Below are 18058 nucleotides of genomic sequence, written 5' to 3'. Positions count from 1 at the left end.
GTCCCATTCAAATGATGAGTATACTGTTATTCTGAATTGTCTCTTTTCCAGGTCCTAGAAGATGTGACTGGTGAAGAATTTGTTCTATTTATGAAGATACTGTCTGGGTTAAAAAGCTTACAGACAGTGAGTGGAAGACAGCAACTTGTAGAGTTGGTGGCTGAACAGGCCGACCTAGAACAGACCTTCAATCCCTCGGATCCTGACTGTGTGGACAGGCTCTTACAGTGCACTCGGCAGGCAGTACCCCTCTTCTCTGTGAGCTCTTTATTTTTACACACCTGGTATTTGGATTACTGTATTAGCTGTATATATTTCCATAAATACTCACTTTAACATTCCCCTTAAACCTTTCCAGTAGTGTCCCTTATCTGAAATGCTTGCTTGGAACCAGAAGTGTTTTCAGATTTTTGAATATTTGCATTGTGCCTGGTTGAGCATCCCTAATTCAAAAATCCAAAAACCTGAAATGTTTCAATGAGCATTTCCTTTGAGCATGACGTTTGAGCATCATATTGGTGCTCAAAAAGTTTCGGATTTTGAAGCATTTCAGATTTGGGATTTTCAGATGAGGGATGCTTGGTCTGTGTTTATAAAGGCCACAGTGGAATTGGTGAGAACCCAAAGCAGCAAGAAATTTTTTTGAAAGAATTTTTTTTTTTTCTTTGAGACAGTCTTGCCCTGTCACCTATGCTGAAGTGCAGTGGCACGATCTTGGCTTACTGCAGCTTCCACCTGCCAGGCTCAAGCCTTCCATCTCAGCTTCCCAAGCAGTGGCTTCCACAAGCATGGACTATCACGCTTGGCTAATTTTTGTATTTTTTGTAGAGCCAGGGCTTCCCCGTGTTGCCCAGGCTGGTCTTGAACTCCTGAGCTTAACCAATCTGCCCACCTTGGTCTCCCAAAGTGCTGGGATTACAGGTGTGAGCCACCACGACTGGCCAATAAAAATTTTTAGTCTTCCTAAAGACTTTTTTTAAAAGTCATGAGAATTTTGTATTCTGTCTCAGGCTTTGTGTTTCCTCTGGCCATGCATCTTCTGGGATGTGTATACGTTCATTTGAAAAACACAATTTAAAGGAACTATCCTAGATCAGGCGTGGTGGCCTGTGCCTATAATCCCAGTCCCAGCACTTTGTGAGCCAAGGTGGGAGAACGCTTGAGGCTGAGTTCAAGACCAGCCTGGGCAACATAGCAAGACCTTGTCTCTACAAAGAAAATTAAATAATAGAACTATCCCTTTTCAGAAATGTGCAGTCTGAAAATCCAACACAAAGGTTCTCACAATGTATTTATTTATCTATCTATCTATTTATTTATTTATTTATTTGAGACAGAGGCTCACTTTGTCCCCCAGGCTGGAGTACAGTGGCGTGATCTTGGCTCACTGCAACCTCCACCTCCCAGGTTCAAGCAATTTTCGTGCCTCAGCTTCCCAGGTAGCTGGGATTACAGGCACACACCACCATGCCCAGCTGATTTTTTTGTATTTTTAGTAGGGATGGGGTTTCGCCATGTTGCCCAGGCTGGTCTCGAACTCCTGAGCTCAGGCAGTCCGTCCGCCTCAGCCTCCCAAAGTGCTAGGATTGTGAGCCACCATGCCTGGCCATGTCCCAAATTTGACCTGAGAATCAAGGAAGAGATCAAAATGTATAGATGTCCCAATGCTCCAGATGACTTTGCAGTAAAGTATATAAGGGATCTTCAGAAAGTTCCTGGAAAATGCATATTATGAAAAAAAACCTATGCATGGATTTCAAAACATTTTTCACCAAAATAAACCTGTATTTATAACATGTCTGAACAGGATATAGTTTGGGGAACTAAGAAGGGTAAGACATCAGTTTGAAAAACGAGCACCTGTCAGAGCAACATGAATTCTGCTAAAGTTGAAGCAAGAACAAACGTCAAATTTATGGTGAAGCGTGGCGGAAGAATGGTGAAATCATTGATGCTTTATGAAAAGTTTATGGAGACAATGTCCCCAAAGAAATCAACAGTTTACAAATGGATCACTCATTTTTAGAAAAGACAAGACAACGTCGAAGCCCATCGCAGCAGATCAATTTGCAAGGAAAAATTTCGATGAGTGTCAAAACCACCGCGCTCAGATTAGCTGCAGACAAGAACAGAGCTTTCAATGGAAATTGTAAACAAGTGGGATCAAGATCCTGAAGCATGTCTTTGAAGAATGGGAACAGGAGTTGAAACATGGCTTTCGCCGTGAAATTCTGAAGATAAAGCACAGTCAAAGCAATGGCTACCAGGAGGTGAAAATGGCCCAGTCCAAGCAAAAAGAGACCAGTTAAGAGGAAGGGTTATGGCAGCAGTTTTTTGGGATGCTGAAGACATTTTGGTAGTTGACATTCTGGAAGGCTAAAGAATAATGTCTGCTTTTTATGAGCTTGTTTGGAGAAAGTTGGCCAAAGATTGAACAGGAAAACGCCTGGGAAAGCTTCACCAGGGTCCTCCACCACCATAGTGCTCCTGTTCATTCCTCTTATCAAACAGGGACAATTTTTTAAGAGTTTTGATGAGGAATCATTGGGCATCCACCTTAAAGTCCTTATTTGGGCTCTTCTGATTTCTTTTTGTTGCCTAATCTTAAAAACATCGTTAAAGGGCACCCACATTTCTTTGGTTAATAGTATAAGAAGACTGCATTGACATGGTTAAGTTCCCAGGACCCTTAGTTCTCTGGGATGACTGCTATCATTGCCTCCAAAAGTGTCTTGACCTTGATGGAGCTTATGTTGATAAATAAAGTTTATATTTTTTATTCTTTGTCTTTTAATTACATTTACATGAACTTACTGAAGCCCCTTCGTAGATCACCTATTGAGGTTATATCTGGGGCATGCTGGGGTGTGCACTATATTGTATTTATAGTCAGAATACTTGATGCTGTAGCACTCAGCATTTATTGAATGAAATTCTATAATATTTGAGCAAATATTTGTTTTTTGACAATGCATTTTCTTTGATTTCTTACAGAAAAACGTCCATTCCACAAGGTTTGTGACATATTTCTGTGAGCAGGTTCTCCCTAACCTCGGTACCTTGACTACCCCAGTGGAAGGTCTTGATATACAGTTGGAGGTAAGCAAAAATGTCAGCTTTAGCACTGATAAGGCATTCTTATATTTTAACAAAAATGTAAACCACTAACTTAGATCTGATTTCTAAGGGAGCAATTTAAATGTCTGGTAATGGCCAGCCAGCAATCTCCCTAGACCAGAATTAATTGCATTAGGACTGCTTCATGGATTCAATTAAGGTTCGCTGCAGTGGGAAAGCACTGCCTGTAGTTTTTATAGTCGGTCTCTACCTTTGTAGCCTTAATATTTTTAAATAAGGTGTTTAATTCATCCATTTCTATCCATAACTGATAGAGCCAATTTTAAACTGGATTAACACAAAATATCCTTTATTCCTTCTTCTCCAGTAGAATTCACTACCCCTCCCACCTTTGTATCTCTAATGTATATAAACATTTTTTCACAGCATCTGTAATACTTAACATTTGTTTATAATCTCTCTCTACGTTTAACCTGATTCACCTCTGTATCCCCAGAATCTGGCACAAAACTTGATTTTGAATCAAGCACCCATTAGTGATTATTGAATTGGACTGAAATATGGAAATGTGTGTGCCATTTCCCTCATAGGTCTTTGGGATAGAGAAGAATATCACTGTGCACTGGCAAGGTAGTTTGCTTCAAATGTGCTGGGCTAGGCCTATCAGACTGGGATTGGGAAATGCAGGAATGAACCTTGAGAATAGTGGTCATTACCAATATTTTGAGTAAGTATCCAGAGACTAAATTTAATAGGAAATGAGGCTCACCTTAACCAGGAGTAATTAGTTCTTAGCTGTTGAGAGTTCTTACTAGTGTGTCTTTAAAGTTAATATATTTATCATTTTCGCCTTGTAATTAGCACTATCATTAACCTGTAGCAGAAAGTCTCATATGGATTATTTTCCATACTTCTTCTCACAGATATATTGGAAATCATGAGATCTGGGTTTTAGGGTCTGCCCAGCCACTTACTCCCTGTGACTTTGTTGAGCCACATAATCTCTGACCTTTACTTTCCTTCACAGTAAAATCTTGGGCTGCATCTCTAAGGTTTTCTTCCATTTCAAACGTTATAACGATTCTGTAAAAGCATAATTGAAAATAAGTAAAGTCTTAAATCGTTATCTAGAATTACTCTTACTTTACAACCCTTGCTTATTCATAAAAATAGTAATAGTGAATTGTGTGTTTTAGGTATTGAAATTGTTGGCGGAGATGAGTTCATTTTGTGGTGACATGGAAAAACTAGAAACAAATTTAAGGAAACTATTTGATAAGTTATTGGTAAGAACTTTTTCCTTTCCTTATGGGATAGTTAGTATATAGCTCAAAGTCTAATTTAGTATTAATTTCTAGATTACAAGAACCAGTTTTTGAAATTTCAGTTAAACAGTAATCCTAACAAATATTGTTAGCTTCTTAGGCCACATGTTGTTGTCTACTTTGTTTTAATCTTGGTGTTTCTTATAATTAGGGAGAAAATAGGCTGTCTGATAAAATCATTAGCAGCATCACTGAGTGATTTTCTTATTTGATGTATTTGTATAATTAACACAGTGATAAGCATTAGGTCCTTAGCATGAATTGAGTCATCAACATCTGGTGCTCGTCCAGATGTAACTTACTGGGTTGTTACAGCACTGATACTGAATGCCATTGGCAGCACTTTGCCTGTAATGAGTCAGTACTTAATATGGACTAATGTTCAGAAAAGATATTTGTAGTAAGCATAGTATAGTCGTTAAGAGCATCAACATTTGATGTCAAACTTAGATTGAATTCTGGCTCTTTAGTTTATTAATATTAACTTTGTTACCATAGGAAGGTTACTCTCTCAGGGCATCGGTGCCTTTGTCTGTAAGTGCCTAATAAATATTAGCTACATTAATTTTCATTATTAATAATAGCAGCTGTAACAGGTTAATATGGAGCATTGACAGGCTAGAGCATTGATCCAGTAAGTAAAAAAGAAATCCAAGTGTCTGGTTTTGGTAGTTTTTAATGCTCCATGTCTTAAAAACATGCACTATAATTCCCTGAATATCTGTTTATAATTTGAATATGTAGAGCAGATTGCAAACATCTGTATATTTTTCTCTCTTAGGAATACATGCCCCTCCCTCCAGAAGAAGCAGAAAATGGAGAGAATGCTGGTAATGAAGAACCCAAGCTACAGTTCAGTTATGTGGAATGTTTGTTGTACAGTTTTCACCAGTTGGGCCGAAAACTTCCAGATTTCTTAACAGCCAAACTGAATGCAGAAAAGCTCAAAGATTTCAAAATCAGGTGATATATGATTGAGGTGGCTCAATCCTTGGCAAAGGTGGTAGCTATCTTGAAGTTCCTTGGGTTTTGCTTTTGTTCTATGAGAGCTTTCTCCCTATCCTGCCTTACCCCAGTGGTACAGAATGGAGGGTTCAGATTACATGTTTGTCAACATGTGACAGAAGTGAGCCAGGCACGGTGGCTCACGTCTGTAGTCTCAGCATTTTGGGAGGCCGAGTCAGGAGGGTTGCTTGACGCCAGGAGTTTGAGACCAGCTGGGCAACATAGTAAGATCCTATCTCTATAAAAAATAACTTTAAAAAATTAGCAGAGCATGGTGACACACCAGTAGTCCCAGCTACTTGCAACACTGAGATGGGAGGCTCACTTGAGCCCAGGAGCTCGAGGTTACGGTGAGCTGCAGTCATGCCTCTGCACTCTTGTCTGGGCGATGAAATCATGTCTCTAAAAAAAGGAACAAGCAAACTTAAAAAAAAAAAAAAAAAGACAGAAATGACTTAACAAATCCATGGGGGAATAAAGGACTCTAGCTCTTCCTACTTGTTTTATGATCTTGAGCAGGTACCCTAACATCTCTTATTCTCCCCAAATTTTTCTCAGTTGTTAAATGATAATAGTACCTACCTCATAGAGTTGTGGGAATTTAATAAGACAGTGAATGTACAGCTTTTAGCACAGTGCCTGGCAAGTAGTAGGTATTAGTAAACTGTAGCTATGGTTATTAATAATATGTTAGTGTTACTGGAGAAGCAGCCCTGGAGAAGTCAATATAAGTAGTTTTCACAAAGACACCGCTTATTGAATTGTTCCATTAACAAATTCACATCTTAAATTTTGAAATGCTTGAGCCATTGTGTTACCTGTTACTACCATGTGGTAAGGCGGAAGTTTGATACTTGATGAAGCTCTTGATCAGAAGCAACTTAAAATTTTGTTCTTTAATTTATTGGTCATGTAGCCATTTCTGCACTTAGGATCATTTTGCTATAGTATAAGATTGAGTTTAAAAACAAAATTGAAGTGATGAATTGCTAATTAACAAATACGTTTTCATTTAGGCTGCAGTACTTTGCACGGGGCCTGCAAGTTTATATCAGACAACTTCGCTTAGCTCTCCAGGGTAAAACGGGTGAGGCCTTAAAAACAGAAGAGGTAAGAATACTGGCTCACATTTCATAAACTGCTAGCTCCATACCAAACTATATAGACTTGTGTTGGGAGTTTTTCATTTTCCCTTATCTCACGTAATTTAACAGTCTTCATCCCAGTCCTAATGAAATATTTTTAGATTTTCATTGTGTTCCTATAACTTAACCTGATTTATTTTAAAACAACTTCTATTTGTATGTGACCTTACTCATTTTTTAGGTACATTCTAACCTGTCAAGGGAACACAGATTATTTACTTCCTTTGCCACATCTAGATTTGTTTAGAGTCAAGCAATAGGAATACACATTATCTATAGATTTAAACCAAGGAATTATGTAAAGACCGTACAAGTGATTCTGATAGAGAAGTGTAATTACTCTAGTTTTGTGTCAGAATGGATTACGCCTCATAGAAATTATTGGCAGTTTGTCTTAATTTTCCTTTCCCTTTGCAGAACAAGATTAAAGTCGTTGCATTGAAAATAACAAACAATATCAATGTTTTAATCAAGGTAAGTCTGTAATACCAAGTGACATTTCTGCAGTTACCACAAAATCATACATTTACTTATTTTAAAGTTTTATATAAGATACTTCCAACAAAGGGAAGCTTGCAAACTTCTATCTCAAAGCATTGAAACAGATAGATAGAGTCTAAGAAATTTCAGTGACTTAAGTTCTAGTGGTCTTAATGCTATTGGGTTCTTTTGAGTGGCCAGTAAATCCCTGTTTTGCTTACTCTTAAGAATGGACATGTGGTGTGTAGCACAATGAAATGTTTCCCTGTGTTTGTTTTTTTATAAACCTGACTACGTAATAAATTGAGAGCTTTCTGTACTGTAGGCTAGGGTATACCTTTCCATTAAGCCATAATTACTTTTCGATTCTCTTTACCCTTCCCAAGTATCTGCTAGCCTAAATAAAATAATAACCTGAGAGAACCAGAAAAAATCATAAGGTAGCCATCACTTATATCATACAATACAATTACAGCTTAATTGTATTGTGCCAGATGGGAAAAAGAAACAGTATTTGTAACACCTACAGCACGTAACCTGCCAGTAACAAAAATTGGGACTAGTATGCCTTAAAGCTAATGTAAAAATGATATGGAATAATTATAGTTGACCCTTGAATAATGAAGGGCTGAGGGATACCGACCCCATGCATACCTTTTGACTCCCCCAAAACTTAACCACTGGCTGGTACAATGGTAGTGGGTTATCAGAACTTACTAACATTATCATCACCAAAATTGGTATACAACCCCCACCCCACTGCTAAATTTGACTGGCTTTATAAAAAATCATTTAAAAACACTAATAGCTTTCTGTGGACAAGAAGCCTTACCAATAACATAAACAGTTAATTAACACATTTTGTATATGTAGTATATACTGTATTACAATAAAGCTGCAGAAAAAAAAGGTTTATTATAAAGAAGAGAAAATAAGTGGAAGTGTATTATCACAAAGGTCTTCATCCTTGTTATCTTCACATTTAGTAGGTGGAGAAAGAGGAGGGGTTGGTCTTGTCTCGGGGTACCAGGCAAAAGAGGTAGAAGGAGAGACAGGCACACTAGGTGTAACTTTTATTGGAAAGAATCTGCGTATAAATGAGACCATGTAGTTCAAATTCAAGTTGTGCAAGGGTCAACTGCAGTTTGTGTCAGGAGAGAGAGGGAAGCATTTGAGAAAAAGCAGCTCTGATTAGATGTTGAGGAAGGAGTATCATAGTGCCAAGTAGAAAAGTGAAAAGGCATTAAACACAGAAGAGGTAAGAATATTATACTAATCTCCTAAGGAAATGTTTCCAGTAGCTGCCATTTATTACAAATCTTAAAAATAAATTATTTTGCATAGTAAATTCATATATAAAAATGTGAGATTTGACTGTATTTGAACCGCTGATAAAAGTCTATGTTGAAGATACAATGTGTTAAGAACATTTTAAACTTAGCAAATGCTTATTACCTGCATGCAGATGAGAAAATGTTCTTTTCAGGAATCTGTAAGTTATCTAAAGGAAGGTATGGGGAAGAGAGATGAATAGGGTCCGCAACCTGTGTGTAGAGTGCTCTGTGAATATAGGAATAAAGTCAGTTTCTCCTGCTGTACTCACAATGCACTTCTAACACCAGATGGGTGGAGGTTATTCCCCATACATCAAGTAAGTAAATAGTTCTGCAGTGGATACTAGCTGTGTGTCCTCCAATTCAGTCCTGACACTATCTACCTAGAGGTAGCATCAGATTCCACATGTTGAGGGCCCAGTCCCACAAGACCACTTCTGATGACAGTTGTAAGCTACAAGTTGTTTTACCCATGCTTCTGATTGGCTGGCTATAAATGGGGGTTCCCACAATTTAACCAAACTTAAGCTGCTAGAGCAGCTTACAGAACTCAGGGGAACACTTACTTACGTTTACTGGTTTGTTATAAAGGATACATATGAACAGCCAGGTGAAGAGATACATAGGGAGAGGTCTTGAAGGGTCCTGAGTGCAGGAGTTTCCATCCCCATGGAGTTGGGGCGTACTGCTCTCCCAGCACGTGGATGTGTTCTTGTTCATATTCCGTCCTGGAACACCCAACCCCCCTCACTCTCATACACACACACATACACACACACACACAGTCCTTTTCTGTTTTTATGGAAGCTCCATTACATAGGCATGATTGATTAAATCATTGGCCATCAGTGATAGATAGACCTTTATTGGTGTTAAATCAGCCCCTCTCTCCTCCCTGGAGGTGGAGCTGGACTGAGTTCCAACCCTGAAAGTATGTGGTAGGTTCCCCAGGCAGTCACCTCCCCCATCCTGTGGTTATCTAGGAACTTTTCAAAAATCACCTTATTAATATAAACTCAGGTGTGATTGAAAGATGCTTGTGGCCGGGCGTGGTGGCTCAAGCCTGTAATCCCAGCACTTTGGGAGGCCGAGACGGGCGGATCACGAGGTCAGGAGATCGAGACCATCCTGGCTAACACGGTGAAACTCCGTCTCTACTAAAAAATACAAAAAACTAGCCGGGCGCGGTGGCGGGCGCCTGTAGTCCCAGCTACTCAGGAGGCTGAGGCAGGAGAATGGTGTGAACCCGGGAGGCGGAGCTTGCAGTGAGCTGAGATCCGGCCACTGCACTCCAGCCTGGGCGGCAGAGCGAGACTCTGTCTCAAAAAAAAAAAAAAAAAGATGCTTGTTAAAAATAAAAGATTGTCTTTCACCTTTATTGCTCTGGAGCTTTTCAGGAAACAGTAACAAAGGGCCAAATGTTTTAGCAAAAGATAATCATATTGCTCTAGTCACTTAGGAAATTTCAAGAATTATTGGAGCTATAAGCTAGGAATCATGGACAGAAACCAAAATGCAGTCAATACAGTCCTTCTGTATCCAAGGGGGATTGGTTGCAGGCCCCCCTGGATACCAAAACCCTCAGATTAACCCTTATTAAATGGCATAGTATTTGCATATAACCTACACAAACTGTCCCCTATACTTTAAAGCATCTCTAGATTACTTATCATACTTAGCAACCTAAAATAATTAAAAGTCCCAGGGTCCAATTAAAAGAGTTTATTCAGGTACAAAGTATGAGATTGGCCATCTGCGAGCAGAATTACATCAAAGAATGCTGGTCAGTGCTCCTGGCATGGAGAAAAATGAGGATTGTTTATATGGGCAAAAACTGATACAGGCATAAACTGAGGTGCTAAAAAGAATGACATTTTCCATACAAAGGCTAACAGATAGATATATGATTGGCTACTATTGATTACACTCTAAAGGGATTAACATTTTATTGTAAAGAGGTAATAGTCACAGTGGTCTCTATCTCCCTCATTTAGTCTAGGTTTAAGTGAAGAGTAGACTCTGGTTCATGCAATCTCAACACAGAGGTCAGGAAGGCAACGGTCATGCATCAGAGAAGAAAACAGCCATGTTATGAGTCAGTTTCCAAGAGTTAACTTCTCCCCTTGGTGTAATACATTTGGGAGAACCTTAAATTTTATTTTTACATACCTAATACAGTACCTACACATCACTTCATTCTCAAAGATTCAGCATAGTAAATTCAAGTTTTGCTTTTTTATAATTTTATGCAATTTTTTTATGAGTATTTTCCATCCACAGTTGCTTGAATCCACAGATGCAGGAACCATGGACACAGTGGGCAAACTGTATATATCACATAATATCACAGGTGCCTTACCTGAAAATCTGGAAATGTTTTTAAGTAGGGTAGAAGTATGTGACATCATAAATTTTTTGTTTTAGGGAGAACATAGGTATGTTTTAATCTATCCTTAACATTTTTTGCAATCTTTACCTACCCGGCAGACTCATCTAATTTCATAACTTCATTTTTATTTTAATGAATCCCTAAACTATACACCATTTTCCTGTCGTCATCTGAGATTTAACATGTTTGTAAGTGAAGATTTGCCCTTTCCTCTTCATGTGGTCCCTTTTTCAGTTAACATTATAATATGCAAAATCACTCCAGTTAGAAATCTCAAGCATTTTTTATTTAAAGCATGTTGCATTGGCCAATTCCCTACATTTATATAGTACACTGGACTTAAGTTTATATACCAGGGATGATTTTTTTATTAGTATACTCATTTTAACTGGGAGAAAAGTTTACTTTTATTTAATTTTACCTATGTACAAAAATCAAGGTAAAGCTGGTAAGAAGTATTACTAAGAATAAATGTGTTTAGCGGTTTATTCAGTTGTGAGGATATTATGAGGTCAGATTATTTGAATTCCAGGTTATTTTAACACATTCAGCAAACATTTGCATTCCTAGCACATTGGTCATTCGGTATTTAAATCTTACAGGGTTTTTTTTGCCTTATTAATAATTCACAGATATTTCCTAGGGCAGGGGGAAACATGATTAGCCAGAGCTTTAGTGGTTTTTTGTTTGTTTTTACTTTACCTATGGTGCTGGCAGTAAAGCTTTAGATTTTTTTCTAATTTTGAACGACTTAAAAATTTGCAAAAGCACATGCAGATTGCACCATTGTATTTTCCTTAAAGCACCATGGTGACTGCATCTGTGCAAAAACAAACCAAAAACAAAATTTATTTGCTGACTTTGTTTATTAAACTGGATAAATATTGATATATTTTATCCTGAAATGTATACTGACATTTAGAAAAAAATTAGCTACACTACAGTTTGTTATGTGCACAAAGTTATGTTAATGAGGTAATAGACGTGATTTGTAAACAAAATTGTTTCTGTTTAATTTTCTGTTGCAGTAAGCTCTGTCTCCTAAATTTAATCTTTAAGATCTGTCTTGGTTTCCTACCCTCACCACCACTCCCTGCCACCAACAAATACATTAGAATTCTTGTCTGATTTTTTCTCTCCAGGATCTCTTCCACATTCCTCCTTCTTATAAGAGCACAGTAACACTATCCTGGAAACCTGTACAAAAGGTTGAGATTGGGTAAGAAATATATTTAAAAGAGATTTGAGTATTATCAAAACTTAATTCAGTAGTTACATTTACTGTTCAAAAGGGTGCAGTGTTAAATGATTCATATAAAAATCTGCTTTCAATATTTGTAAAATAAACTGATGGGAGGCAACCCTGGAACTTTCGGCCTTACTTGTATTCCTGTAACAAAACGATTTTTTTCTGACACGTTTTGTAAAGTGAGTCACTTGCATGTAAGTCTATGAAGCTACATATTTCAGATTATTTTAAAGCCTTGTAAATGCCTTCTGACATTGTCTGCATAACCAAACTATGGTTAATTTGATGACATCAAATGTTAATTCCTTTTTTCTGATGAGATTATCCTCTTTAGGATGTCTTTCATAACTGATATGCTAAATTATAAATGTATTGATAGATTTTGGCATAATAGAATGTTTTTTAATTGCTGTTCTTCCTATTGTTACAGGCAAAAGAGAGCCAGTGAAGATACAACTTCAGGTTCACCACCCAAGAAATCTTCAGCAGGACCAAAAAGAGATGCCAGGCAGATTTATAACCCTCCCAGTGGGAAATATAGCAGCAATTTGGGCAACTTTAATTATGGTGAGCGTTTCCGTTTGGGTACAAGCAATATGGGAGATTAGGCAGAAATTGTGTTGTACTTTATTTTAATTAGTAATTATTTACAGTGTCATGGTTCTATCCGATGACTTTTCTGAATTAGCTTGGAGAACTAGGGCTGTTGAGGAAACGATTTATCCCATTCCTCTCTCATTGTGGGCTCACTGTATTGAGCATGCAACATTAAACAGTAAGCACTTAAAGAAAAATATGCCTCTTGTATTCAGAGGAACCAACAGAAACAAAGGAAATTGACCGAACCATTCTTTCCATGCTTTCCCAGTTGCAGCTTCAAGGCAAGGCATTCTGTGCATTCTCCCTCAGGGATGGGTATAGCTTCTGAGAGATAATAGTATGAATGCTCTTTCTTGGACGTTGTCAGCTTGCTGCCTATACTCCCATCTCCTGTAGCTAGTTGAAAAGAAGTCACAGAAGTGGAGTCAGATGTTCAGGCATCATCTAGCAAGGAAGATGTGTTCTATTGCAGTCTCTCCCTCTACCCAGAATGCAATCCTCCTATAAGTGCTTCCTATTCCCCTTTAGCCATTAGAGCCAGGAGAGCTTCATACCAGTCCATCCTCTCCCATGGCTATTGAATCAAAAGTAAAGTTTATCTCTCATTAGCTTATTTCCTCATGGATCTTTTTTTTAAAAGAATGGAGAGAAATATCAGGTCAGTTCCTTACCTTGCTTAAGAAGACAAAGTTTAGGCAGGCGTGGTAGCTCACAACTGTAAACCCAACGCTTTGGGGAGGCCAAGGTGGGAGGATCACTTGAGCCCAAGAGTTTGAGGCCAGCCTGGGGAAACAAAGCAAGACCCCATTTCTACAAAAAATTTCAAAATTAGCTGGGTATGGTGGCACGCACTTGTAGTCCCAGCTACTCGGGAGGCAAGAGGCAGGAGGATCGCTGAAGCCCAGGAGCCAAAGCTGCTGTAAGCTATGATGGTGCCACTGCACTCCAGCCTGCGTGACCAAGCAAGACCCTGTCTCTTAAAATTAAAAAAAAAAAAAAGTAGATTCTGAACCATACCTGTAATTTTGTTTCCAAGGTGAGATAATTGTAACAGTAAATTACTTCTGTAACAGTTGAATTCTTCTTATGTTTGAGTAAACAGATTATAGAAAGCCAATTTTAGACTGAAATATGAACCCCTCCCCTCCAGACTCTGAGACATCTTTAAGGATGATCACTGAACTCTTTTACTTACATAACAGTATGTAAATGTGCATCTCCTTGCCTCTTATCTGAAAATGAGGTAACAGCTTTTACAGCCTTCTAATAACAATGTTTGTGAAAGTATTTTGTAAGGGGAAAGGATTCTCTGTTACTTGGTTGAATCACATTGTTCTCTGTCACTTGTATGATTTAATGTGTCTAACAGTACCGTTCTTAAAATCAACAGTTATCTCACATACTGGGAGAATGTGGCTTTAATGAGAGTAATCAAGAGCTGTGGCAATACAAGAATTGTACTCCTTTTTATTGGGCAAGTCAATTTGATTTTACATGAGGATTCTATTGTGTGAAACTCATTGCCTGCTCAATAGTGAGAATCAGGTGATATAATGCTTGTGGAAAAAGAATGTGAAAAATCTGACACTTTAGATTGTATACAGTGTTTTTTAAAAAGAAACAAAAACAACTGTCAATGTGAAAAACATAAGCAAAGTTTTACTCAAGACAAAAATCCAGGAGTCACTACTTCAGTTATTCCCAGTCTTCAAAATAACAGAAGGGCAAAGCAAAGTAAACATGCAAAAGCAAACTAAAATCTGACTCTTCTTATTGGAAAGAACAATGAATTTCTGCAATTATTTTACATTTAAGAATTTAATGTGATCAGGTCATCGGTATTCTCACAACAAAATTTGAAGCATTTGCTTGACTTTATTTCACCTATTGAAATGAAAGTAGTTCTCAGTATCCAAGTTTATTGCTTTACTAACCAGTATCTCTGTTTTTTGCTTTACAAACATGGTATTGGTTCTCACAAATTAGTTCAACTTCCCGGTGCATTCATAAACATATACCCATGTTTAGTTTTCCTTCCAGTGCACAAAGTTCCCCAGTAACCTAAAAGTACTAAATGTTCTACATTTTGTGACTTGTGTTCTTTACTTTTTGGAATATAAAAATAATCCTTAAAGTTTAATTTAAACTGAGTTAAATTAAACTGAGCAGTGAGTTAAAAAAAAAAAGTAAGCTTGAAACCATTGAAAAGATCATGAAAATGCAGAAGTATTTTTAGGATGAAGCTCCTCAAAAAGAAGAAAATTTGGTGAATCTCTGTACTATAGAAATGGCTGTATCAATTGGAGGTAAAAAAGCATTAGCCAATATAGAAAAGATAACTACGTCAAATAGTACCTTCATACAGTGTATTTAATTTCCTGATTAGGTACAGCTGAATAGAGTGTAATCCAAATTCATACTAAAATTGAAAGAGTGGATTGTAGTAGTCTTTTAGCTTAAAGCTAATAATGGTATCTATGACAGTGTTAAGTGTGTTGGTGTGAATAATGAGTATGGTAGGGTGAAATGTGCAGGCATCTGCACAGGTGGCTCTAAGTCTGAACAGTCAAAAATGTAGAAGTCATGGCCCACAAAAGGCTACTGCACTACTTTAATGCCCCCATAGTTACTGCGTCTGTCTCTGGGAGCTTCTTGCCCTTGGAGAAACCACTTCTGATTTTCTGAATGTGTTCACTAGAATAATAAACATAATGATTTCATTTTCAAATGGTTTGCATACTAATCAACTTGTAAAAATGTGTCATGGCATAAGAAGGTGACTTTGAATCAGACCCATTCTATTATGCAGATAAATATTAGCCAAATCGGGGAAAGGTCCAGTGAGTTTCCTGTCTTAGAATTGAATTACTTTTCTTTCTGCAGAAAGGGGGGTAAAAAAGGACATCAAGACATCGCCCTAATAAGACATAATGGCAAAATAATTTATTGCAATATTGACTGAAAAGGTATTTTTCAAGCCTCCAAGATTGTGGATCAAAAATAGCAAAACCAAGCTCTCTCTATTGCTGCTAACAAGATTGCTATAATGAGGAAGTTTAGAAGTTAATGAAAAGATTTGATCTCATTTACATATGATTAAAAGTCCAGCCTTGCTGATAACTTCAATCAGTTTTCTTCACGGGGACGACACCTTTGTGGCTCTAAAAGTGACTGACCAATGGATCAGAGAGACTTGTTCTACTGTATAACACAAGTGACTTGATTTTTCAGCAAAAGATATGCTTAGTTTATATCAGTAGCTGAAACACACTCAGAGGCACATACACACATAGCACCTTTTTGGCAGTACTTTGAGAAGCTTATGTAGCTGGTAAAGCAGTGAAAAAAACTCAGCATTTAGATCTACATTTGTGTGAGTCCAGTTGCGTGAAATACTGTGATCAAAACAAAAATTGCATATTTATTGCATTCAGAGGGACATTTTTTTAGTCTCACCTGATTTTCAAAATTGATAATTTATTTTTCATAGTTATATAAGTTACCTTTAGTAATGATAGACAATAAAATAAAGAACTAAGAAGTTGTTACCGAAGTCATAGCCAGAGCAGATAGACAAGAGAAAGAAATAAAGGCCATCCAAACTGGAAAGAAGTCAAATTGTTTCTCTTTGCAGACGACATGATGTTATATATATATTTAAAAAAAAAAAAAAAACAAACTAAAGATTCTACCAAAAAACTCATAAAACTGATAAATTTTGAAAAGTTAGAAGATACAAAATTAGTATACAAAAATCAGTAGCACTTCTATGCATGAACAATGAACTAGCCGAAAAAGAAATCAAGGTAATCCCATTTATAATAGCTATGAAAAAAAATCTAGGAATAAATTAACCAAGAATGGAAAAGGTTTCTTCTTTTTTTTTTTTTTGAGACAGAGTCTCACTCTGTCGCCCAGGCTGGAGTGCAGTGGCGCCATCTTGGCGCACTGCAAGCTCCGCCTCCCGGGTTCAGGCCATTCGCCTGCTTCAGCCTCCTGAGTAGCTGGGATTACAGGTGCCGGCCACCACGCCCGGCTAATTTTTTGTATTTTTAGTAGAGACAGGGTTTCACCGTGTTAGCTAGAATAGTCTCGATCTCCTGATCTCATGATCCACCCGCCTTGGCCTCCCAAAGTGCTGGGATTACAGGCGTGAGCCACTGCGCTCGGCCTGGAAGAGGTTTCTATACAAGGAAGACTATAAAACACTGATGAGAGAAATTGAAGGGGATACAAACAAATTGAAAGACACTCCATACTCATCAACTAGAGGAATCAATATATTTTAAATGACCATGCTACCCAAAGTGATCTCCAGATTCAATATAACTTCTATCAAAATAACAATGACATTCTTCAGAGAAATTGCCACCAAAAAAAATTCTGAAAATTTATATAGACCCACAAGACCCCAAATAGCCAAAGCAATCCTGAGCAAAAAGAACAGAGCTGGATTTATCACACTACCAGATCTCAAAATATAAATCAAAGATGTAGTAACCAAAACGGCATGATACTGGCATAAAAGTAGATACAGACCAATGGAACAGAACAGAGAACCAGAAAGCCAACTGATTTTTTACAAAGGAAGCAAGAACACTCATTGGAAGGACAAAAAAAAGGGATAGTCTCTTCAATAAATCGTGCTGAGAAAACTGGGTATCCATATGCAGAAGAATGAAACTAGATCCCCACCTCCCACCCTGTACAAAAATCAACTCAAAATGGATCAAAGACCTAAATGTAAGACCTAAAACAATAAAACTACCATAAGAGAAAACAGGAGAAGCACTTCAGGACATTGGTCTGGGAAAAGATTTTAAGACTAAGACCTAAAGGCACAGGCAACAAAAACATAAACCAGTGGGATCATATCAAATTAAAAAGCTTCTGTGCAGCAAAGGAAACCATCAGCAGTGAAAAGACAACTTACAGAATGGGAGAAAATATTTGTAACCTCCTCATCCAACAGAGGATTAATATTCAGAATATAGAAGATATTCAAACATCTTAATAGCAAAACAAATGTAGATTAAAAATGGGCAAATGATCTGAACAGACATTTCTCAAAAGAAGACATACAAATGGCCAATGTATGAAAAAATTCTAAACATTACTAAGCATCAGGGTAATGCATATCAAAACCACAATGAGGAAGTTTGAAAGTTCAGTGAAGAGATTTATCATTTACATATTTAATCATATGTAAATCATGTAAATATGATTAAAAGTAAAAGTCAGACATTTGCACCCCCATGTTCATTGTAGCACTATTCATTGGCCAAGATGTGGAATCAACCCAGAATCAACAGATGCATCCGCAGATGAATGGATAAACAAGATGTGGTATTATACACAATGGGATACTATCCAGCCATAAAAAAAAAAAAAAATGTCCTTTCATTTGCAGCAACATGGAAGGAACTGGAGGACTTTATAGTAGGTGAAATAAG

The 18058-nt window shown here is 37.5% G+C and overlaps 1 protein-coding gene across 4 annotated transcripts in view; it reads left to right on the top strand.

Annotated features, from left to right (window-relative positions):
- API5 (apoptosis inhibitor 5) overlaps positions 1–18058 on the top strand; it is a 32303-nt gene that overhangs the window by 11185 nt on the left and 3060 nt on the right. For 3 of the 4 annotated variants that reach the window (XM_025355430.1, XM_025355429.1, XM_025355428.1), the window contains 8 exons: positions 52–258; positions 2995–3099; positions 4275–4364; positions 5185–5366; positions 6425–6518; positions 6971–7027; positions 11899–11975; positions 12436–12572. In XM_025355430.1, the coding sequence (XP_025211215.1) occupies positions 52–258; positions 2995–3099; positions 4275–4364; positions 5185–5366; positions 6425–6518; positions 6971–7027; positions 11899–11975; positions 12436–12572 (949 nt within the window). The remainder of the gene's footprint in view (positions 1–51; positions 259–2994; positions 3100–4274; positions 4365–5184; positions 5367–6424; positions 6519–6970; positions 7028–11898; positions 11976–12435; positions 12573–18058) is intronic. The other variant, XM_025355432.1, reaches the window with a different exon arrangement.

The sequence above is a fragment of the Theropithecus gelada genome, chromosome 14, assembly GCF_003255815.1.
Source record: "Theropithecus gelada isolate Dixy chromosome 14, Tgel_1.0, whole genome shotgun sequence".
NCBI lineage: Eukaryota > Metazoa > Chordata > Mammalia > Primates > Cercopithecidae > Theropithecus > Theropithecus gelada.
Note: the sequence above shows the minus strand (reverse complement) of the source record. Positions and strands in the feature narration are given on the sequence as shown.